Genomic DNA, 25,842 nt, shown 5'->3' with positions numbered 1-25,842 from the left:
AGTGATGGTTATTGAGATAGAAGGTGACTCCCAGTGCAATATAACAGTGACTGGAGAGAGACTGGAATTGGTAAGAGAGTTCAAATACCTGGGTACAGTGATAGAAAAGAGAGGAAAATGTGCAAAAGAAGTGGTAAATAGAGTGACACAAGGAAGAAAAGTAGCTGGTGCAATGAAGGCCTTGATACGAAACAGAGGCTTGAGTGTTGCAGCTGCACGAGGCTTACATGAAGGAGTGTTAGTGCCAAATTTAACATATGGATGTGAGACTATGGTGTGGCATGAAAATGAAAAGTCAAGAGTAAGAGCAGTGGAGATGGGACTGCTGAGGAATGTATGTGGAGTACAGAGGGTGGATAGGATACGAAATAATGTGATTTGTGAAAGATGCGGAGTGAGGAAGTCGGTGGAGACCAGAATTGAAGAGCATGTACTGAGATGGTATGGTCATGTGGGAGAATGGATAACAGTAGAGTGATGAAAAAGGTATATCTGAGTGAATTTGAAGGAGGGAGTAGGCGAGGTAGGCCAATGAGAAGGTGGAGAGATATGACGGATGAATGTGTGAGGAAGAGAGATTTGGAAGTCGGTGAGGCTTGGGAACTGACAGGAGATCGAGCTGGCTGGATGAATTTTTTGAGGAGAAGTGCATGATCAGGGATTTTTGGCACCCCTTTTTAACGTGGCAGCGTCTGGATTGACTCTGTCAGATGTGATTATTTAAAGCTACAGAAGGTGGTGAATGTTTTTGGCGTATCCGATAGAGCCAGGATTCCGGGGGCTTGAATGATAAGTGAATGGAAGCGTTGCCCATTGGATTTGGCAAACTTGGGCTGTCTGGACATTGCTACTCCTCACCCTGCCCTTGGGTGGGAAAGGAGGTCCAGATGATGATGATGATTATGAAGAAAAAAAAACTAATAAAGATATATATCTGGTTTAAACCATGCGAAACTACAATAACTTACCTTTACAGTGATATATCGATTATGGTTATTTCTGCATTCTATTGCGTGGTAAAGCAAAAAGAAAAAACTATGCACAATTTTTAATGATTCTTGGCCGCACATTGGCTTCGTGATCTTTTTCTTTAATCAGTCAGTGTAAATACACTTTTTATGATAGAATACTGGTTTTGGTGTTGTTTTGAACCTGAATAGTTTTACCTTCTCACAGAAAGTTCAGAAAAGGAAAACATGGAAAATAAAAAGTCAAAATAACGAGTTGAAGTTAGGCGACAACCAAAAATTTAATACCTTGCCATAAAAAAATATTTGGGAAAAAAAACTAATAAAGATATATACTGTAAATCTGGTTTTAACCATGCAAAACTACAAAACTACTGCCTGCCATGCACAGAGCAAGCATTCCGCTAAATCATGCATGCGTCTCTTTGTTATGACACTTAAACATGATTTATGGTGAATATTTTACAAAAGTATCTTAAAATGATGCATAAACACATCATTGGAATCTCAGAGGTTGGATTTGAAATGACGCAAAAACTCGTCATCGGAATCTCAAAGGGTTAGTACTGTATCTAGAAAAGCACGACATTTTTAGTGTATGTAATGTGAACCATTACAGTGCATTGTACTACCTATGTATATGGTTGGCATACTCCGTGCTTGCTCATTCATACTTTGTTTCATGGGATACAGTTTCAGTATTGAGGTATACAGTTGCGGCAATGAAAGTCTGGACCGTCTACTATGGGGCTCAGACTTAGTGGGGGAAGAGTATTGAGCTATCAAGCAATTATGATGTAGGGATTTTAGTTTCTAGCCATTTCCATTCAACTCAGGTTGCTTGCTAGCAACTGCTGTGAGTCGGCTGCCCCAGTGCATGGCCAACTGTGGAAGCAAGCAGGTCTATGGTATGCACCGTCCACTCTGACTTTCAGTGATTTTCCATGCCCACCCTTTGTTGCCCTCCAGTACCTTACCAAATCATCAGCGATGGGTCCTAAGCCACTTACTGACAAGGAAAAATCTTGTATTCTGGCTCTGAGGGAGGAAAAAGTCACTACAAAGGAAATTTGAAACCAAACAGGGCGAGCAGTCAACAGTTATTGCACTTCTTTTCACAGCTTGCCATCTGCCCCCAACACAATTCTCCAGCATAAACCTCTTGCCGGACCCAGAAGGAAGACTTCTCCTACCACTGATCAGTTGCTGAAGCAAGCTGTGACCAGGAATCCTCGTCTGACAGCCTGCCAACTCAAGGAAATGTATCCTGAACTGCTGAAAGACGTATTCCGACACACGATATGACATCGCCTTCTCAAAAACCTGAAAATTCCCAGCTGCACTGCAGCACTCAAGATAAGCACCAATAAGATGATAAAGAAGAGACTAGATTTCACCAAGGAACATCAGTACCGAGGTGTTGAGCAATGGAAAGATGTCATCTCCCTACGTGTCAAGTGGGGTTGGTGGAGGATTAGTGCCCCTCCCTGTAAAACAATTAACTCTAAGCCCTTGGCCACCCTGTTTGGGATACAGGGCATCTGGCAATGAATGAAAAATGAATGAATATAGTTTATACTAAAGATTAATGCAAAGTGAAAAGAAACTGGGTTTCTGATTAAAATATAACTGCAGCTGCTAGTACCATGTGTACCATTGAAAGTAAACATTAAGCCTAAGGCTTGTCATTGATGAAATGCTGCTTATGTGTATATGTGGTCATTTTACTGTGTGACTCACAGGTTCCTACCTGTCTGGCACAACACCTTAACAGAAAGTATTGTTTTTGTATTGAGTTACAATGTGACCACACTGATATTATAATATTGTGTTGTAAATCTTCTGCATGTTTTAGTTCAAGCATTTGTACCATTTACGAAAGTGAACGGAATGTGGGATATGGACATATTTTTGGAAAATAATCAACACCCCCACCCTAGTTCACACCTAAAAAGGTAGAAAAAAAGAAAAAGTGCTAAAACACCAGTAAGAGTTTAGGACATTGGGTAAAACAAACATTTACGGTAATTATTTTTCATCATTACTCAGCCGATTCTGAATATCAGATGATTTTTCCTTTCCGATACCGAGACCGTTACTAACCTGTTGGGAGCGATACGCCTCATTTGGGACTTACCATAGTCGAAAGCGATAGTCCTCAAATGAGCGCGATTTTCAAAGGCATACAAAAACCGCACCACGAGGAGTAGGTGGCTGAAATTTGTATGGGAAATAGGGGCAGGTGGCAACTCTCGATACCACCCATGCACTGCCCCATATACGCTCTGAATACACATGCGCGCGGACACCATGGAGTGCACACTAATTTCACTAATTTTTCTCCTGTGGCGCTGCTAACCCCGCACCAGGTGCTAGGAGATCTGCACACACACACACACACACACACACACACACACACACACACACACACATGAAAGAGAGAGAGAATAAATAGGGGAATGGCACAAGGAGCGTCCCTTTGAATGATGAGATAAGGCATATCATCGGTCCCTCTTCTCTCTCTCTTATTCTCCATTCCCTTCCTCCTCTCTCGGAGAGAGAGAGAGAGAGAGAGAGAGAGGGAGAGAGATAAAGGGATCTGCACACACACACACACACACACACATGAAAGAGAGAGAGAATAAATAGGGGAATGGCACAAGGAGCGTCCCTTTGAATGATGAGATAAGGCATATCATCGGTCCCTCTTCTCTCTCTCTTATTCTCCATTCCCTTCCTCCTCTCTCGGAGAGAGAGGGAGAGAGATAAAGGGATCTGCACACACACACACACACATACACACACACACACACACACACACACACACACACACACACACACATGCAAAAGGCATTTTTTTGAGAGAGAGAGAGAGAGAGAATAAATAGGGGAACGGCACAAGGAGTTTCCCTTTGAATGACGAGATAAGGCATAACATCATTGGTCCCTCTTCTCTCTCTTATTCTCCATTCCTTCCCTCCTCTCTCAGAGAGAGAGAGAGAGAGAGAGAGAGAGAGACGGGTAGACCTAAATTGTCTGATAACTTATGCTTTGTCGGCAGTGTGTAAGGTAATTTATTATAGTTTGAGAGAGAGAGAGAGAGGGTTGATGATACAGTAATCACGTGATCCTTGCCCAGGGTCATGGTAATAAATATAGGTTGCCGGACAATGCCCTTTCTTACCTCACTCACCGCAGGTGGTGGGTTGCTTGTGCCACCAGCTGTTCCTCTTCTGGCCATTTTATCTCACCACCATGTGACTTTATGTGGTCATATATATATCTTGCCGGATGTGGGCAAACATGTCCAAGACGATGATGTGTGTTTCATTCAATTCTGTAAGACTTGAAATTTCAGCCAAGTCGTTGTTTGGTGCCAGGTACCCATGGAAACATGGTCACTCTCCACGGGTTTTAATCAGTTCATGCTTGCCAGTTTACAGCAGTGCTGATTAGTTCTGCCTTGTGTGTACTTAAGTATGTGCTTGTGTTGCTGTGCACTCAGTATGTTCAGAGATAACTTCTGCCATCATTTTCCATGTAATAGAGTAGGCCAGATATTATGGCTCATGACTGAACATTGTAGTGCATTTAGTATATAGTGTTTTGTACCAAGCTTTTCATTAAATGTTAAATATCATTGTTGACAGCAAAATGGGCGTGAGGTGCGAGCAACAATCCCTATCTCAGATGTGAATGTCTGCCTTGCACCTCAGAAGATGAAGCATGACACAGGAATGCAGCTTACCTACCTGTGTGAAGGTTCCACCCGCCATCTTTTTGTGTACCATGATAGTGGAGAAGACATCATACGCTGGTACAATGCCATCAGAAACATGAAGCTCAACTGGCTCATGGTGGCCTATCCCAGTGTATCTGCTGAAGAGGTAAGAACTTATAAAGGAGCAGAGTTACAGTGAAGTACTATACAAGGAAAAGTGTATGAACATAATAATAATTGCTTCTCCAAAAATGTTGTTATAACAACTACACCAGTTCACCATCATTACATGAAAGCAGATGTAAACAGCAGAACCTTACACACGATGTTAATCACCAACCTTTCATGTAACAGCTTTGGCCCCATATCCCTAATCAGAGTAAACACCTAACCATAGACAAATCTGAAAAGATATCTGGAGAGGTCAGACAGGGTGGCTCTAGCAAAGCTGCAATAAGGACACCACCAGTCCCATCCATCCATCCGTCATCCAATCCTGTGTCACTCCATGAAGAGCGTAGGAACCCGGGGCTTGGCAAGTTGGTCCTGACATTTAAGTTGAGAGTGAACCACCAGTCCTTACTCTGATATAAAAACAGGGTCCATTGCTGTATAAGCAAAAATATTTGCATAGTGTAATGTTGTACCCCATCCATTTAATGTCAGTATACAGTGTCACAACTGATAAAGAACAAAACAGAATCTCATACATCATTGCATGTAACAATCCTTGTGCACTGTACTTTGCCATCCTGTGAATATTTATCTTTTTACAGCGATCTCTTACAGTTCATCCTTTTAATCCCATCAGCCTAATGACACATTTTTAAATTTTAATCTTACTAAAATTATTGTATTCAGCTTAAGATAGACATTGAACAGGAGAGTCAGTGTAGTCTTCATTAATTCCATCATTATAAATGGTATATCCAAAGCTAAAGTAAGCTGTCCAGAGGTACAAAGGTAATAAGAATAAAAATGAAGAATATATCATGGCATTTAATGGGTTAGTTTGAATTTAATAATTGCAGCTTTGATTATGCAGATAGTGAATTTATCTGAACCTTGCAGTTGAAGCCAACCTGAGTTGCCATTCATGGAATTGATTGGCTGTCATTATTAGGAAACTCAGTAGAAAGCTTGTCATGTTTCCATTTCCTTCTTTGTGCTCTGTAGTTGTGAGTAATATTAATAGGTGAGTGTTACTTGTCATGTTTCCATTTCCTTCTTTGTGCTCTGTAGTTGTGAGTAATATTAATAGGTGAGTGTTAATCACAAATGATGATTCAGTCTGGGAAAGTAACAACTAGCATGTGAAACATGATAATATAACAAGTATCAGAAAGAGACACAGGCAAATTTTAAATTCATCTCTGATGATCCTGTCCATCCATTCACAGAATCCTTGGCTTATGATGTCATAATGCTGACAAAGATGCCAATGTTTCCATACCATTTGTCATTCGTGATACAGTAAACCCCTCTGTTATCCGACATAATAGAGCCAAAGGCATGTCTTGGTAATGGCTCCATCCGGATAATGGACTTCTCCCCTGGCCCCCATTTGTACATAACCTGACTTTGAAAGATAGTGTGAAAGGCCACTACAGTACATCGTACAACACTTGTTCCTGTTGTTTAACACTACTCTGTCTGGTCAAGCAGACCTATAAACCACAGCCAAGGACACTCACTGAGCCCAAGAATCTGGTAGTGGCTTTGGTCACCTGGGCAAGTACCACATCCCTCAACACAACACATACAACGCCACTGTTTTTATACACCAAGAAATGACTCCCCGGCAGTCATTTCTCGAAGACTTCTTCTAGCTGGTGACAGTGAGAGCAGTCCAGGACCCATCAGCAAATACATATGTCCAGCATGCTCAAAACCTATCACTTTGAGTTGACAGACAAAGGCTTCAGTTCAGTGCAATTCCTGCAAGAACTAGACCCATTACACCTGCACAACACTTGCAACCAGAGAACGTTACACAAACACCTGGACCTATGCTCCTTCCCCCCACCCACTAACTCCTCCACTAGCCCCTCTCCTACTTCCTCCACACCTCCTCAGCCTAACCCACTGATCCTTCCCGCACCATCCAATTCCCCAACCTCTCCCATTTACCCCAATCTAATTCACCCAAACCCTATTCTCTATCACAATCTTCTACCCCTCCCCCTCCACCCACCCCCACCTCCTCCCAGTGCTGCAGCACCAAACACACATCGTACACACAACATAAACATTCTTCAAATAAACACCAAAAAACAAGAACTCACACAATTCATCTAACAACAAAACATACACATTGCACATTACAAGAAACAGAGCTAAGCAGAACACAGAAAATTCATTTCATAATTTAACCACCATTAGACCACCAGGCTGATGCCTGTTGCGGTGGACTCATCACCCTGGTACACCAATCCATCAACTTTTCAGATACCAGTGCACACACAAAATCACTTCTTCCCCCACATGACACCACATCAGAAATTCAATAAATTAAAATATGCACTGGTAACAAATCACACATGACAATCGCCAGTACATACATCCCCCCCCCCCCAGTCGTCTCCCTCAGTACCACACACATACTCTCCTCAAATACACCACATCACAAACATACCCATCATCATCCTGGGTGATGATTTCAATGCCAAGGCATCGGCCTGGCATGTCAGCAACCCTGACATAGACAGAGGGCTGATATTACAGTCCCAAACAAATAATCTTTTCATCCTCAACAATCCCCCAGCAACATACTCATATCCCACACCAAGCCTTCTTCCTCCCATCATCCCCAGACATCACCTTTTGCTCCCCAGACCTTGCCCCCACAACATCGTGGAGAGTGGTATGGCTCTGACCACCTCCCAATCATCATTACTACCAAAACCAGATTCACCCCAGCTGGCCACAGACACACATACACTAATTATAAGAGAGCCAACTGGAAGGGCTTCACAACTGAAACAGAACAGCACTTTGCAACATTAAACAGTACATCCATCACAAACATCAACACCACTGTGGACACCTTCAATACAATTATTCAAAAAGCAGACAAAAGACACATCCCTAGAGGCAGCAGAAAGAGACACAACCCCAACTTCACACAAGAAATTCAAGGCCTCATCAGTCAACGCGACACACTACAGCACTCCCGAACACCCAGTGTGCAAGACACTGTACAACAAATACAAGAACTCAACACTCAGATGAACAATAAAATATCAGAACAGCAAACACTAAATTGGAATAATTATCTCCAAACACGTGATCACAAAACAAACACCAGCAAAGTCTACAAAACACTAAACAGCATCACACTTTCCAACAGCAGCACTGTGCAGTCACATGCTGCCATCACAGCAACAGGCACCATACCTTCAAACAAACAACAAGCAGACACTTATCAATCACTTTTCACATATCAGCCATCTAAACCCCCATTGCGATGACCAACCTGTCATTTGATGCAAGAGACAGTTCCCCGCAGACCCAGCCTTCACACCTTTCACATACAACTAGACAAAGCACAGCATTAGCAGCCTTAAGCACTCATCTGCCTGTGGCCCAGACAACATAAGCAACATACACCTTAAACACCTTGGACCACAAGGCATACAGGCACTCACCAACATATCAAACTACAGCTACTCACACAACATAATACCCAGCATCCGAAAGCATGGCACTATCATCACTATCCCCAAACCCCACTACAACCCCACATTACCTTCCTCACACTGCCTCATCACACTCCTCTGCATCCCCTCCAAAGTCACTGAATGACTGCTATTACAACTAGCTACACCTCATGTCCCTGTAGCCCCATCACAACATGGTTTTAGGCTGCTACACTCCACAAACACTCTTCTTATAGACCTTACACAAAGAGTTTTTGATGGCATGAATTCAACTAGGCCACCACATAACACTCCTAGTCACACTAGACATTAGCAAAGCTTTTGGTGCCATCCCTTGCCACAGCCGCACACACAAAATATTCAACACAAACATGCACAATAACACAAAAAGATGGCTGGCAAACTATGTAGCAGGCAGACGTGCACATGTAACATTTGCTGGTCAGTCACTGAATATTAGAAACTTCACGAACATCCCCCCAAGGATCTGTTTTGTCCCCTACTCTCTTTAACGTATACATGCAAAATATATCCACACCCGGCACATCACAAATACACATAGCGTCCTATGCAGGCGACATACCACTTACATGTACCAACCAAAATGCAAACATAGCCGCACACATCCCCCAACACACTACACAAATGGTTCACCACAAACAGACTCAAAATAGTTCCAGCCAAATCTACAGTGACCCTTCTCACAAACTGGACAGCTGAACAAAGTCACATTCCACACCTCACCATAAACAACACTCCCCTACCACACACACTCACACCAAAAATCCTTGGTATAACATACAATACATCAGTGTCGTTTAATCATCACAAACTTGAAAGATAAATTAACACCAAGACTCAGTGCCTTGATGTCACTTGCCCATACAACATTTGGACACAACAAAGAAACCACCACCACATTATACACACAATATATATATTCAGTGATGAATTATGCAAGCCCTGGTTGGGCTCATGACCTCATTAAATCACACTACAACACTCTACACACCATACAGAAAAAGGCCCTAAATATAATCACAGGCTGCACAGCTACTACACCTACAGACCACCTACACCAAGAAACCAAAGTCCTCAGTGTCAAGGATCATCTAGGCATGAGAGGCACCCAAATTCTCACTGCAGCCTCCACAAACCAACACCATCCATTACACTACATGGCAGCACACCCACACACACCAAGGAACATCAAAACAACTCCCAGGACACGATCGATATCATACACAAATACTTTCATCTCTCACCCCTCGCCTGCCTCAAACCAGCTTCCAGAAACATATCCATACTCAATTCACTCGCCGCCCCATTCAGTCACTTAAAGACAACACACAGCTGCATTCACATCCCTCCTGATATCCACCCTTCTGAATCCTACTTCCCTCTTGAGAACAGGGTCCACCTGTCCAGGCTGAGATGTGGGCATCATCCAGACCTCTTGAGGTATGAAAAGTTTTTTTTGAACAAGGAACCAAAGGCAATGAGCCTGCAAAACTGTTCCTTCCAAGAGAAAAACAAAATACAAAAGAGAGCCAAATTCAAGATCCGATCATTTTGAGATGCCTGGACACACTGCATTGGAAAGACTGGAGATCATAGGAAGCAGGAAATACAGACAGAGGGAGACAGTTCCAGAGTTGGCCTGTTGCATAAATGAAGGACTGGGAGTATAGGAGTAATGGTTAACTCTTCCATTAGAGTTGAACAGAAAAGGGATGAGAGTTTGCTGCTAGACGGGTGCTATGCGCATGTCGTAGAAGTGGAGGAATGCATGCAGACTGTTCAGAGGAGCAGTGACCATTGAAATAGCGATAGAAAAGAGATAAAGATGCAGCAGTGCGGCGAAGAGGCAGAGGTTGAAGGGAGGCAGTAAGAGGAGGAGAGTTAATGAGGTGAAAAGCCTTTGACTCCACCCTATTGAGAAGAGCTGTATGTGAGGAGCCACCCCGCACATGAGAGTTGTACTCCACGCAGGGGCGGATAAAACCCCTGTATAGAGTCAACAATTGTGCAGGGGTAAAGAAGGAATGGAGTCTGCTTAGCACACCCAATCTCTTGGAAGCAGATTTTACAAGAGATGTAATATGATCTTTCCAAGATAAGTCCTGAGTAAATGAAACCCCAAGCATGTTCAAGGATGATGCAGGATTAAGCTGAATATTATTAAACATTAGTGGGTATACCTGTTGAAGATTTTGTCGGGTTGATAGGTGCAAAACCTGAGTCTTTGATGCATTAAAAACAACCAGATTATTTTTACCCCAGTCAGAGATATGAGCCAAGTCAGACATTAGGTGTGCCATAGCCTCATCCCTTGTTTGTTGAAGTAAGTGCTAAGATGGACGTTGCAGGAATCGAATGGAAAGGTGAAGGGTGGAGTCATCAGCGTATGAGTGGATAGGGTTAGATGCACAGCTTAGAAAGTCATTGATAAATAAAAGGAAGAGGGTTGGTGATAGGACAGAGCCCTGAGGAACACCACTATTGATAGCTCTAGGAGAAGAACAGTGGCCGTCTACAACAGTGGCAATAGAACGACCAGAAAGGAAGCTATAGATGATGGCACAGATAGAAGGATAGAAACCGTAAGAGGGCAGTTTTGAAATTAAAGATTTATGCCAGACTCGATCGAAAGCCTTTGAGATGTCAAGTGCAATGGCAAAGCGTTCGCCAAAGTCCTGAAAGGTAGGCGAGAAGATCGCCTGTGGAGTGTCCCTGACGGAACCCATACTGACGATCAGAAAGAAGGTTGTGATAGGAAAGATGCTTTAAAATTTTTCTTTTAAGAATAGACTCGAAAACTTTTGAGATACAGAATGTTCAAGCAATTGGACAATAGTTAGAGGATTGGGAATGGTCACCCTTCTTTGGGACTGGCTGATTGAGAGCAGACATCCAGCAAGAAGGAAAGGTATAAGTTGATAGACAAAGGCGAAAGAATTTACCTAGGCAGGGTGTAAGCACAGAAGCACAGTTCTTGAGAACAACAGGAGTGACTCCATCAGGCCCATATGCCTTATTAGTATTGAGGCCTGTGATGACAGAAAATACATCAGCTGATGAAATTTTAATGTCAGCCATGAGGAAGTCAGAGGGGGGAAGTGATGGAGGAACAGCACCGGAATCGTCTAAGGTGGAATTGGAGGAGAAAGTCAGTATAAGAAATAGCTACAGAACCAGCAGAGTAGAAAAGAGGAGGGAAGGATGATGAGGTAAAGTTGTTAGAAAGGTTTCTGGTAAGGTGCCAGAAGGAGCAGGAAGAATTCAAGTTAGAGAGTTGAGAGCATAATGGATGAAATTATTTTTAGCAGAGCAAAGAACAGACTTAGAACGATTCTCGGCAGAAACGTAAAGATGATGTGATTCAGGGGTGGGTTGGCTCCAGTACCTTTTATTGGCCCTGTCCTTGTTGCAGACAGCATTAGAACAAGTGTGATTAAACCAAGGCTTTCGTGCATTAGTCAAAGGATATGAGAAAGGAATGTATGCTTCCATGCTCGGGAGAATAACCTCCGTAATGCGCAAGGCGCACCTAGATGTCTCCCAGACATGGAAGCAATACTTATTCCAGGGAAATTCAAAGAAGTACTGCCTGAGGGTTTCCCAATCCGCAGCCCCAAAGTGCCACAGATGATGTTTCTTTGGAGGGTCCACAGGCCGTACCGGAGTGATAGGACAGGTTAAGGTGATAAGGTTGTGATTGGAGGAGCCCAATGCAGAGAAAAGATTAACAGTGTAAGCAGAAGGATTAGTTGTAAGGAAGAGGTCAAGTATGTTGGAGATGTCTCCAAGGTGGTCAGGGATACGGATAGGGTGCTGTACAAGCTGCTCTAGGTCATTAAGGATAGAAAAGGTGTAGGCTTGTTCACCAGGTGGATCAGTGAAAGGAGATGAAAGCCAAAGGTAGTGGTGAACATTGAAATCTCCTAGAATGGAGATTTCAGAGAAAGGGAAGTGGATAGAATGTGTTCCATTGTAGAAGTAAGATAGTCAAAGAATTTTTGATAGTCAGTAGAGTTAGGAGACAAGTACACAGCACAGATATATTTAGTCAGAGAATGACAGGAAAGCCGAAGCCAGAGTGCAGAGAATTCAGAAGAATCGAGTTCAGGAACGCGAGAGCAAGATAAGTTGTTGCATATATATACACAACAGCCACCTTTGGCTTTAAAATGAATATAGAGATAGAAGGACACAAGTCAAGAGTGAGAGCAGTGGAAATGAGTTATTTAAGAGGAGCCTGTGGAGTCGCATGGAGAGACAGGCTGACGAATGAGGATATAAAGGAGCATTGTGGTGTGGATGTGGATGTGATAGGAAGCGTTATGAGGAACACACTGAGGTGGTTTGGCCATGTGGAGAGGATGGAGAGTGAAAGACTGACGAAGAGAGTGTATGTGAGTGAGGTGGAAGGGGGAAGAGGGAGGGGGAGGCCGAGGATGAGACGGAGGGATGGGGTGAAGAGGTATATGAGAGAGGGGGGTGTGAGTTGGGAGCAGGGCAGTGAAATGGCGGGGGACAGGGCGACTTGGAGGTGATTTGTTTGTGGCCACCCTAAACGGGATTGAGGCGTCTGGCAATAGATAGATAGATAGTAGGAGGATGCAGAAAAGGGTCTGCTGTCAGTTGCCTCAGACAGCTGAATCTCAGTTAGAAAAAGGTGAGGTTTAGAGAAGGAGAGGTGGTGCTCAACAGAGCGAAAGTTAAAGGAAAGGCCACGAATGTTGCAGAAATGAAGAATAGAGTCAGACAGTGGTTCCAGGCGTCTTGAGTTGTCACCGGGAGAGGGGCAGAAGGTGGGGGCACTCATGCCCCCCCCTGGACTCCGAGGCTATGTTATTCGACGCCATTTTTTTCTCTCTCTCTCCAGATTTTGAAAAGGAAGTGTGGTGTGTACTGTGCATGTAGTTTGGTGTAGATAGTTAGAGAAACTTCTGTTGGAGAGCATGCTGGCCTACTCTCTGTGTTACTGAGACACTGAAAAAGTTCAGCAGAGGGAAATGATTGGGACCTAGTCCTGAGGGCTGATGAAACGGGAGCTCCAGCTCTCCCTGTCATCAGCTTTCCATCCACCTTGGGAGTACTGCCCTGCTCAACTGGTGCTACAGTCTACTCTGAGAGGCTGGATGACACTATCGCTGATGCCTGTCCAGGATGCAAAACAGCACCCCATACTACAGTATTAGCACATTATGGGAGACTGCATTGCACAGAATCGCCTGCACGCAACACAACATACACTCCTTAACCCCTCACCCACGGGCAGTCACTACTGTGACGCTTGTTACATAAGTACCATACTGCGGGGCGTCATTTTTGTGATCCAGGAATTTTTAAAATCGCCCAGGCTTTTAAGTGCGGTCTTGTATCATCTATCAGTACTGCCAGGGTGTAGCTATGGGCAGCGCTGCTATTACTGCTAGTACTTGCTGGGCAGCGCTGCTAATACTGCTAGTACTTGTATCCAGTTTTTGCAATTTGGCCATTTTTCTGTGTTTGCCTCGTCTCCCCACCTCCCCTCCCTTACCGCCTCCCCCACCTAGCTACAGCCTGGCTGCGCAACGCAACTCCCAGCTGGTTTTTTCCATTTGCTTTTTCCATTGAAATGTGCCCTGTGCCCTGTTTTCATACTAAAAAATATATAAAAGAAAAGGGAAAAGGCTAATTGATACTGCCATTGGCCATGAAGTAGCTAATTTATCACCTGGCAACACCCCACGTGCACTTGGTCGCTGATTTTCTCTTCATTACCCATTGAAATGTCCCTTATGACCTAGTCTCATACTAAAAAATATATATATACACGTATATATAAAAAAGGGAAAAGGCTAAGTGGTACTTCCATTGACCTGAAAGTAGCTAATTTATTGTGTATTGTCTAGATTTCCTGCTATCCCTGCGGGAGGGGCACGGCAAGGTCCAGCCATTCCTGCGGGTGAGGGGTTAAGAGCTCTGTGAGAAAGCCTGATCTCGGTCGTGGCCTTCCTTAGGGACTCGGGGCTGTTCGGCCAGACTGCCAAGGGAACAACTACTACTACCACTACTACCATAGCCAAGTAATTACAGTACCATGGTACAGAAGACCCATCAACCATAGACAAGCAATCATCACTGCAGGGCCATACACCGTAGTGATATGAGAAAAACACGAGAGAACCAACTGCACAAGAAAAATGCAGTGGGCACACAAAACATAATGGTAAAATAGAAAAAATCTGTGTAAGATAGAATAAAATCTTAGTACAGTTCAGTTAGCTAGAATAATATTAAGGTGAACACTCACAGTTCCTTGCTGGGCTTTGTGCTGAACAACCTGCTAGCTCCATGACTCGGACTCTTGTACTACAGCTGTCGAAGCCGTTGCACTGCACAGTACATCCCAAGTGGTCTAGTGGTCTACAGTGAAGATATTAGTTAGAGTCAAAGTCAAGGAGGATCTCCAGCAGTCAACCCATGTGAGTGGCTGCGGGATGTGGTGATGGACTGCATACTTCAGGTGAATTTGAAGATAGCCGCAAACTCACATCCAGGGGAAACGTACAAGGTTGAGGTTCCGTTGTTGAAGGCGTGGTTTGATGCATTGATGGTGGCAAAGAAGAGGTGGACTGGACTGGGGTCAGAGGTGAGAAAAGGAGTCGATCTTTGACTGGCGATAGGAGCGATGATTCAGGTGTCGAATGACACTGCCTCACAAAATGCAGATCCTCCACAAGGCAAAAAAGGATCATCTCTGTCACAATCTGGGTGCTCGGCATACTCACGCACCTGCTCGAGGTGTGCCCAGAATGTGCTCAGGTGGGGGATGGCTGGAGTACTGCAGTTCTGCAGGTCGTCCATGTCATCCTTGTCGCTCTCTTCTGGCCGAGTATCAGCAGCAGAAGTGACAGTCTCTGTCAGACATAACCTGAAAGCCGGGATCACCTCCATCATTGTCTAACCACTCCTGGACGTCATCAGCATCCACAGCCTCGCCTGCATTATGAAGATGAGTGTGGAAGTCGTCCATGTCAGAGCCCAGAAAGTCATGTATGCTCTCGTGTCCCTGAAAGAGACGAGACCAACCACTTTCAAGGGTTTTCACAGAGACTTTCGACCATGCACTAGCCCATTTGTACACTGCAGACTTGAGGTTGTAGCACCACAGGTTTTCCAGTGTCCTCTGACCTTGCGTGTCCAGCCCCTGACTTTGATCATCCTTGTCCTTGAGAACAACCATCACCTCGTTGAGGAACCTCCGTCGGTACATCCTCTTCGTGGCCATGATCACACCCTGGTCCATTGGTTGAACCAGAGCAGTGGTATTGGGTGACAAAAACATGCACTTAATGTGACCGTCATCTGCAATGATTTCCATCTCATGGGGATATGCCGGGGCATTGTCCAGGAGAAGACAAGCCTTTACCTGGTCACGAGGGATTCCAAGTTCCTCTGTTTGATAGCAGATGATCTCCTTGATGAAATGCCTGTGGAACCAATCTGTGAAGATCTTAGAGGTAAACTAAGCCTTCACAGAATAATGCCACACAACAGGAAGGACATCCATTAGCCCACAAAGGCAACAGGGCTGTTTTGCACGACCAACAGTAACAGGTTTCAGCTGATTCATCCCATTAGCATTAGCACAGCACAAAACAGATACCCGTTGCTTAGATAGCTTGTGGCCAGGCACATGCATCTCTCTTCAATCTACCAGAGTGTTTGTGGGCATTGTGCGGTAGAAGAGGCTAGTTTCGTCAGCATTATGGACTTGATCGAGAGTGAGGCTTTCCTTCTCAGTCAAGCCTAACAAATTCTGTCGAAATTTCTCCAATCCCTCCTCACTAACGTACAAAGCTTTGCCATGGGTCTTACGATTGGTAAGACCACTTCAAAGCTTGAACCTGAACAACCAACATACGGATGCCTTGAAGTCTGGGACGTTGTGAAAGTGGGTGAACTTCTTGGCAGCAGCTTTCAACTCGTTGCCTCACACTAGCACGTCTGCAGCCCGTTGATGGCAGTACCAGATCAATGTCGAACAGTTGACTTCGGCATGCTGGGGCAGACTCATAGCTATCTGTTCGGTATTGCATCTGTTCCTCTCTCTCTCTGTCTCTCTCTCTCTCTCTCCTTTAACCCCTAGGGTATGCAGTTCTTCAACTTCGACTACCCCCAGGATGCAAAAACAGGCCTAATTTTCAACTTTCTCAAAGGTAAAAATTGTATGCCCAATTTATAGAGCTTGAATTTACACACCTGAAAACTCAAACCCCACCTTCCTGGACCCAATAGTTACTGAGCTACGGCCCGTCAAAGTTGATAATAGTTCCTCATCAGGTGGTAAGGCCAGGAGGGGGTGTATGGGGATGGAGAGATGGGAGGAGACCACACCAGACACAAAGGAAGGGCTCCAGTGGAGTACAGGGACATGGAGGGAGGGTAGGGGGGAAATACCCTCCCCTCAGATGACTGGGGGGGGGGACATGGGGGGGATGCATGAGGAGGGTATGGGAGGGGTGATGGTGGTGGTAGGAATGGTGGGAGGTAGGGTAGTAACACAGTAGTGGAGTAGAGGGATGTGATGAGAGGGGGGTGGGGGTACACCCCCCACCACCTGAGTACGGGCCTGGGTCCCCCCTCCGGTGCATCCAACACTTAGTTCTGATTGGTTAGAAGCCATCTACGTCACAGCCGGGGTGGAGCCAGCTGCTGCCAGTTTTTTGTGGATGTTGCACGATCGGCGTTGCTCATCCTTTTAAGAAATTGTGCAAAAAGCTCGGTCAACGAGCTTAGTACTTTAGGGGTTAATGCAAGGAAGCGGGAACCAAAGGCCAGGGGCCTGCAAATTGCTCCCTCCAAGATAAAACAAAAACAAAATAACAGAGAACCAAATTCAAGATCCATTCATTCCGAAATGCATGGACACACTGAGTTTGAAAGACTGGAGATTGTAGGCAGTAGGAAAAACAGACAGAGGGAAACAGTTCCAGAGTTAACCTGTTGCATACATGAAAGACTGGGAGTAGTGGTTAACTCTTGTGTTAGAGAGTTCGACAGAAAAGGGATTAGAGTTTGTTGCTAGACGGTCCGTCGTAGTGGTGGAGGGATGCAAGCAGACAGTTCAGAGGAGCAGTGACTGTTGAAATAGTGATAGAAAAGAGCTAAAGATGCAACAGTGTGGCAAAGAGACAGAGGTTGAAGGGAGCCAGTAAGAGGAGGAGAGTTAATGAGATGAAAAGTCTTTGACTCCACCCTGTTGAGAAGAGCTGTGTGTGGGGAGCCTCCTTACACATGAGAGTTGTAGTCCCTACAGGGGCGAATAAAACCCGTGTATAAAGTCAACAAATGTGCAGGGGTAAAGAAGATACGGAGTCAGCTTAGCACACCCAATCTCTTGGAAGCAGATTTTTCAAGGAAGGTAATATGTTTTTTCCAAGATAATTCCCAAGAGAATGATACCCCAAGTATGTTTAAAGATGATGAAGGATTGAGCTGGACATTATTAAAAATTAAAGGGTACTCCTGTGGAAGATTTTGTCGGGTTGATAGATGAAAAAACTGAGTGTTTGATGCATATAAACAATAAGGTTATTTTGCCAGTCAGAGATATGAGCCAAGTCAGACTTTAGGTGTGCCATAGCTTCATCCTTTGCTTGTTGAAGCAATTGATGAAATGGACACTGCAGGAAACGAATGGAAAGGTGAAGGATGGAATCATCAGTGTATGAGTGGATTGGGTTAGGTCATTGATGAATAAAAGGAGTCTGTCATGTACTGGGTGAGTTTGTTATGGGCTTTTCTGACATTGTGTATGTTTGAGCGGGCCAGGTCGTACTCCATAAGATGTGGAAAGTGGACCATCCTGCATCAGACTTACTCAGAATCTCCCACTTCTTCTCCAGAGTCAGCACTACCCTCTTCCTTTTCCATGTTGGATGAGCCATCATTGCACACCCTAGGAATAGGCATGCAGGGAATAACAAGGCCTGGAACAGGTAGGGAGCCACCACAAAAGCTTCCATGTTTGCTGCCATAACAACTGTCAGGTGGAGCTGCTTTCTACATGGTCGCCATCCAGGAACTGAGACCAAGTGACGGGGTCTCTGGCGGATGCTAGGTAAACCAACCAGCCAGACACGGCAGCCCCATCAGGCTGTTCTTACCCATCTGGGTGGAAATATTTTGCATGACCAAAATTTCCGATCAGACGCAAGCATCATGCGTGGATATTTTGAAAAAATATATGAATAATGGTTTCGAACAGCCATATCACAGCATTTGGGTAATGGCTGTCTGGACAATCGAGAGAAAACTGTATCTGGAGGTGGACGAAATCCAGATACTGAGCAGTATCCTACCTACCATTACCTTACCCATACCCAACCTATATGTACAGTACCCCACGTAATTGTGGCAGTGTTTTTCGGTCTTACAGCTGCTGTACAGTACTGTATTTAGACATCAAATCACACATGGAAATATCCAGTATAATGCTAGACACTAAGAAAACAATGCATGAGCAATAAAAAAACAAAAAAAATTCATGGTACAGTAGTTACCACCCATTGAACGGTGAACAGGCGTTTTAACCTGCAAACACCATCTGGTGTTCAAGTCATTTCCTCCTCCTCCTCCTCCTCCTCCTCCATTCATCCATCCATCCATCCATCCACTGCAGCAGGACGATGAGTGGGGATGTGCGGCGAGGTGGTGAAGGTCTCCACCTCAGTAGACTCTGAAGACAGCCACAACCTCACGTCTAATGGTGACTCAGCAGCTGTCTGTGTGCTCAGTTTTGGGTCCGAGAGTGAAGACTGGGGATGAGGTGGTGGTGGTGGGGAGAACAGGCTTGCGCACATGGGGGTGGCAGAGTTGAAGAAGGAGTTGATCTTGGTGTGACGATATGTGTGATGATGCTGACAGAGGATGACAGTGTCCCTGACTGCCCACAGATCCATCACCAGCTTCAGGGGCACCAACTGTCTGTTGAAGTGCGGGTGCTCTACCTATTCAAGCACTTGCTCACTGCCGGCATGTAGCACACCAAGATGAGGGAGTGATGGAATGGCGGGGTGCTCAGAGTCAGAGTCCTTGTCCTTGTCCTTGTCGCTGTCCTGTGTCTGCCCTGCAGAGACAGCAGCGACGATCTCCTCATCAGGCAACGTCTGATAACCTGGATTGCTGCTGATGCTGTCCAATGACTCCCTCACATTGTCGACGTCCACATCCTCACTTGCTGTGTGTAGACGATGGTAGAAATTGTCTCGTTCGTTTTTGAAGACTTAAACGTGCTTGCATGCATCAGCCTTCGTCACCTAAAGGAGGCTTTCCATGCTGCTCAGTTTCTGGCAGCTTCCTTATTTAGTCCCTTAACCCTGAGGTCACACTCAGTGACCTTGTCCCAGATCTTTTTTGGTCTACCTCTCACAACCCTACCCCCACGATTAACACTTCTCACTTTCTGCATCCAATTATCATCTGCCATCCTCTTCACATACCCAAACCATCTCAATCTACCTCTCCTCATCACAGCACCAATACACTTCAGTCCCATCCTACCTCTCAGCTCTTCCATTGTAAACCTGCCCCCGAGGCCTTGCACTCAAGGACCCAATGTACATCCACCTAATCATTACCATTTCTGTATGTTTGAGCCTGCGAATATCCTCTTCCTTTACTGCCCAGGTCTCACTACCATACAGTATTACACTCCCAACATGCCGCATACAAAGATCCCTTAGCACAGAGGGAGAGCCCTCTCAGTGTAAGGAGAGGCAACAGTTCCTTGAATTTCTTCTAACCACTCCTCACTCTCTCCTCAGAACTAGCTCCTGCCTCACCTCCAGCACATAACATGTCTCCCAAATAACAAAACTTCCACACACTCAAGAGACTCACCATCAAGTTCAGTCCTTTCACGCCTGGCAATATCCACATGCTCTCCCCGGCATACCACACACATGAAATCAGAATTATCTTGCAGTCTACCTCTAATACCACTGTCTCTTATGCACCCACTTATCACAAACACTGCACAAGATGGAATTACTTCCCACACCCTTGTGACAAATCTCACATGGCCACTCTCCTTCTTGTTTGACAGTACCACCTCCAGGCCTGGATACCATCACTTTTGTTTTATCTGCATTTACTCTTAAACCCTTGTGCCCCATACCATCTCTCCTCTTCTTAAATCTTTCCTCAGCCTCCCTTTCATTCTCTGCAATGAACACCAAATCATCAGCATACAACATCTCCCACGTGAGAGGGCTTCAAGTACCATGATGAACAATAAGGGGCTCAAGACTGACCCCTGATGCACACCAACATTCACGGAAAGCTCATCACTCAAATTTCCATTGCCCTTACCTGGATGTGAACACCCACATACATGGCCATAACAACACTAACCAGCCATCCCTCGATCCCAAGCTTTCTCATTGCCCACCTCACCACCTCCTTAGGAACTTTTCCAAAGGCCTTCTCCAAATCAACAAAAACAAAGTACAATTCCCCTTTCTTTCCTACATATTTTTCCTGAAGCTCTCGAACAGTGAATTTGGCATCTGTGGTCCCTTTGCCTGGCATAAACCCAAACCGCATCTCATCAGTACAGTATTCTCTCTTTCTGTAATCATACCTTCTAGAACTGTCTCCATTATTTTCATTATCTGGTCTAAAAGCTTTATGCCTCTATAATTTCCTCTTCCAGGGCATCACCCTTCCCCATGTACATATTTGCAATTACACTCTTGAGCCAATCATCTGGTACAACACACTCATATATAATCGTATTTATCAAGTCAGTGACTAACCTCACTACTATATCTCCTGAGGCTTTCAACATCTCAGCAGTCAACCTAGACACACCTGCTGCCTTTGCCACCTGCATCCTGCCTATTGCCCTGCTCAGTAGCAGCATCATTCAAAGGCCACGGGCCAAAGACTGGATCTGCAGGCTCCAAACCTTCCCTGTCCCAGTCAAACTCCTTATTCAACAACTGGCTGTAATGCTATCTCTCTGTTTCTTCTGTAACCCCACTGTTCACCACATCCCTTCCTTCATCATTCTTCACACACTGTTCACCTATGATATCCCTATTCTCCCTCTTCATCTGATTTGCCACCTTAAAAATAATATTCTTCCCTTCCACATGATTTAGGTTATCAAGTAAAAGTCTCTGTGATTCAGACTTCGCCCTGTAAACCTCTTGTCTAGTCCTATGCTGGCAGCCAAGTATTCCTTTTTGTTACCACCTTTCTTCAATTCCTGGAAAAGTCTTCTTTTCACCTTAACTGCAGCTTCTACACCCTCATGCCACCACCAAGTCACTTTATTTCTTAGTGGACCTTTTGTCCATCCACATACTGAAGCAGTATAGTAACATCCCAGCCCTGAAAGTCTACGGTTTATCTTACCAGCCACTGGCGAGTACTTGAATAACTTTTACTAGCCAAGGAAAATTTTTACTAGCCAGAACAAATAATTATACATCTTGCAAGTTATTTATTGTTGTCCAGGTTAATATAAATAATAGATTTGCTTGTATTCAAACATAAATATGGAATTTGTATATGGTGCTTATACATAAATAAATTCTGTATTTACTGAATTATGATAATAGGACATAATGTAGCTAAATAAAAGGGTTATCATACTTCGCAATTTAATTCAGCATCACACAGTTCAATATGCTTCCTGCTCTTGCAATGGGAAACTATGTTTTCTTTTTTAAAATTCTGAGATCCAGTTACGAAATCTGTTTTGACAGCTGCAGTTGGATTTTTTATGCAAATGGAACATTTCATTTTGTTTTCTTTTTCATCATACATAAGCCACGTAAATTCTTTCTTCCATTTTTGGAAGAAATTTTCTCTGTGATGCATTTTTTGAGGGAGGCAACGAAATTGACGTTGACGGTGACTGTTTCATAGGTTTCATGTTGGAAGCAAGCGACGCCACACCTTGTCAGCTGACTATGGCAGCACTGATTATGCCATCAGACAGCGAGTAAGAGACAGCGTCTAGCGACTGTTATGATGCCAAGCGGTTTTTAATAGAGTTGCCAGATTATTATTATTATTATATATTTTTTTTTTTATCAAGATGATATGAAATAATGGTTAAAGAAACAAATTATATTAAAATTAAAGATTAAACTTCAACTCTCCACTGGCCAGTGAGAAATCATTTTTACTCGCCATGTTATGTATTTGCTCGCCATGGCGAGTAAAATCCTCGCAACTTTCAGGTCTGCACTCAAAAGGTTGTTCGTGAGGGCTCTGTACTGCTTGTTAATAATTCCGTACATGTCTCCATGTTCAGCCACCTCTCTCCTCATCTTGCTATAAAAGGCATCCCATATTGCTTGGTTTTTCAGCTTCCATGTTTTCTTCCCAGGTGCATAGGTCCTCTTTTTCATCACCCGCTCCTTAAGCACTGTGTCACATATCAATAATTTGTGTTTCTGCCACACTCCTCGCTCCCTATAACAAAAACCTCACTAACCTCCTATCGGCCCTCCTGACCAGGAAATAGTCTATCTTGCATCTGATTCCCCCAGACTCGCATGTAATCAACGTACTCTCTCTCTCCCTAAAATTTGTGTTGCATGCAATCATGTTCATTGCCTTCCCAAGCTCGAGTATCCTTTCCCCTTCCTCATTTCTTGTTCCATAAACACATCCCCTATATACTTCTTCATATCCCTGAGCTGCATCACCTACATGACCATTTAAATCCGCCCATAATACAGGTATTACAATCTCATCATCCCCATACCACATACTACATGTATTAAGTCATCCCAAAATCTATCCCTCTCTGCCTCATCCAAGCCTGCATGTGGAGCATATGCCGGTACAAGAGCAAACACCATCCCACCGAACAAAATTTTCACAACTATTATCCTGTCACATACTCTCATAACATTCATGACATTCCAACCATTTCTTCCTAATCAGCACACCCACACCCCCATATCCATCCATCCTACCCTGCCAAAACAACTTTTAGCAACAATCCCTCCCAGCAATCTTTCTGGCTGATCCACCCCTATACTGGACTTCTTGCACACATCTCCCATCCACGCACCTCTTACTCATTACCACAACCACTTCCCCCACTCTACCCCTCAGACTTCCCACATTCCACAAAGCCACTCTGTTTCACAACAAATCCTTCAGAGTTGTGCACGGTGTCATATCCTTGAAGGAGACGAGACCAACCACTTTCGAAGGTTTTAATGGAGACTTCCTTCCAAGCATTCGCCCAGTTGAACACCACAGACTCGATGTTGAAACAATGAAGGTTTTCCAAGGTCCACTCCCCATGTGGTTCGACCCTGGCTTATCATCCGGAACCACCATCACCTTGTCCAGGAACCTTAGACGGTACAGTCTTTTCACTGCTGTGATAATATTTTGGTCCATTGGTTGAATGAGGACAGTTGTATTAGGTGGCAGAAACATGTACCTGATACGACTGTTATCAGCAACCAATTCCTTCTCGGACGGATGTGCAGGGGCATTGTCGAGGATCAGGAGTGCGTTCGCCTGGTCGCAAGGGATACCAGGTTCCTCCGTTTGATAACAGATAACCTCCTTGGCAAAGTGTTTGTGGAACCAATCTCTGAAGATCCTACAGGTAATCCAGGTCTTCACAGAATGTTACCACACAACAGGCAGGCTATCCATCAACCCATGGCGACAATGTGGCCATTTTGTGCATCCAGCAATAACGGGCTTGAGGCGGTGCATTCTGTTAGCATAGGCGCAGTACAAGACCGAGATATGCTGTTTGGACAACTTTCGACCAAGCACAGTTTTCATCCCTCTCTTCTGCCTGGGTGTTGGTGGGCAAGGAGTGGTGGAAGAGGCCGGTTTCGTCAGTCTTGTACACTTGACTGATAGCAAGGCCCTCGTCCTTGATCAGGGGCAGCACTTTCTGGCAGAACGGCTCAACATCCCCTGCTGTCACTTCCAAACCCTCACCATATGTCTTGCAGCCAGTAAGTCCATGTCAGAGTTTGAACTGGAAGGGTCAACCTTCAGATGCCTTGAAGTCATGCACGTTGCATAGGTGTGCAAACTTCTCGGTTGCCTCCTTCAGCTTGGTCCCACGTACAAGCAAACTGGCACCCCGTTGCTGGCAGAGCCAAACCAAAGTCAGTTAGTCGATGGCAGTGTGGTGGGGCTGAGACATCATCTTCCTGTCGTGCATCTGAGTGACATCACTGTAATCAAGTCCATACTGAATCAGCTTGGACCATGACTTCTTGATATCAGACAAGGTTGAACAGGCCATATCATATTCCTGCAGAATGCATGAAGTGGTCCAGCCTGCGTCAACCTTGCTCAATATCTCTCGCTTCATCTCCAGAGTCAAAACCTTCCTCTTGCTTCTCGGGTTGTGGTGGGGCCACCATCACACACATGAGAATGCCCCAGAGGAAAATCAAGGCCTGGAGAAGGTAGGGAACCACCACAAATGCAACAGTGGAAGCTGCCATGGTTACAAGCACATCCCCACTCATGACAGAAAGGTGTGAACTGAGGTGCGGTACTGTCAGCTGTACACTATGCTGCCATGTCTCTACCCATCCTTGGCTATTAGTACACAAGTAAAAAGTGCCAAATTGACCTGTGAGTGCAAGGGTCAATTTCACTTAACCAGGCAAATGAGCAACACTGGAGCCCCTTATATCAAGGCCTCAGGGAGTATATGAGAAATCTGGCTGGCCAGGTGACTTTGACCATTTGGTAGGGAGGTAGACAGCTGCGCGTTACTGGAAATGTCTGAGTGATCCAGGCGGCTGAGAGACTTTGACTGTTCGGTGAGGAGGCGGACGGCCATAATTGCTGAGCTTGTTTGTTAGGATCTGTATTACCCACAGGCAGCCAGTAGCGTCCGAGTGCTCCTGGCTGCTGGGGGACCTTGACCATTCAGTGAGGAGCCGGACAGTCATATTTGCTGAGCTTGTGGGTTAGAGTCTGTATTACTCATGTGCGACTGGTAGTGTCAGAGTGATCCAGGCATCCAGGGGACTTTGACCGTTCGGTGAGGAGCCGGACGACCATGTTTGCTGAACATGTGAGTTAGGGTCTGTATTATCCACGCATGGCTGGTATCGTCTGAGCGATCTTGGCAGCCGGGGGACTTCTGACGGTTTGGTGAGGAGTCCGATGGCCATACTGTATTTGCTCAGCTTGTGGGTTAGGATCTATTACTCGTACTTGGCCAGAGAGGACGTCCAGCTGTCAAACTGATTTTTTAAATTTGTAGGTCACCCACCTGGCAATGTTGGAGGTTTGATGTTCGGATACTGACAAATAAATCCGGATACGGATATAATAGAGCCAAGGCCTAATGTTCGGATACAGAGCACGTTGCATACGGAGCGTCTGGATAATCAAGTGATTACTGTATTTCCCTGGTGTTTGTTCTTTTAATACATTGTTCCATTAGCAAAAGAAACTAGCCTAACATCCAGTTGTT

At 44.8% G+C, this 25,842-nt stretch overlaps 1 protein-coding gene across 1 annotated transcript in view; it reads left to right on the top strand.

Moving 5' to 3' along the window:
- The window catches only part of LOC145394938 (arf-GAP with dual PH domain-containing protein 1-like), a 97,821-nt gene that overhangs the window by 54,956 nt on the left and 17,023 nt on the right, over positions 1-25,842 (top strand). The window contains exon 6 of the mRNA XM_080268688.1: positions 4,619-4,855. Coding sequence (XP_080124814.1) covers positions 4,619-4,855 — 237 coding nt within the window. The remainder of the gene's footprint in view (positions 1-4,618; positions 4,856-25,842) is intronic.

The sequence above is a fragment of the Coenobita brevimanus genome, chromosome 29, assembly GCF_032717465.1.
Source record: "Coenobita brevimanus isolate Jiangsu-jjx chromosome 29, ASM3271746v2, whole genome shotgun sequence".
In the NCBI taxonomy this organism is placed as follows: Eukaryota; Metazoa; Arthropoda; class Malacostraca; order Decapoda; family Coenobitidae; genus Coenobita; species Coenobita brevimanus.
Note: the sequence above shows the minus strand (reverse complement) of the source record. Positions and strands in the feature narration are given on the sequence as shown.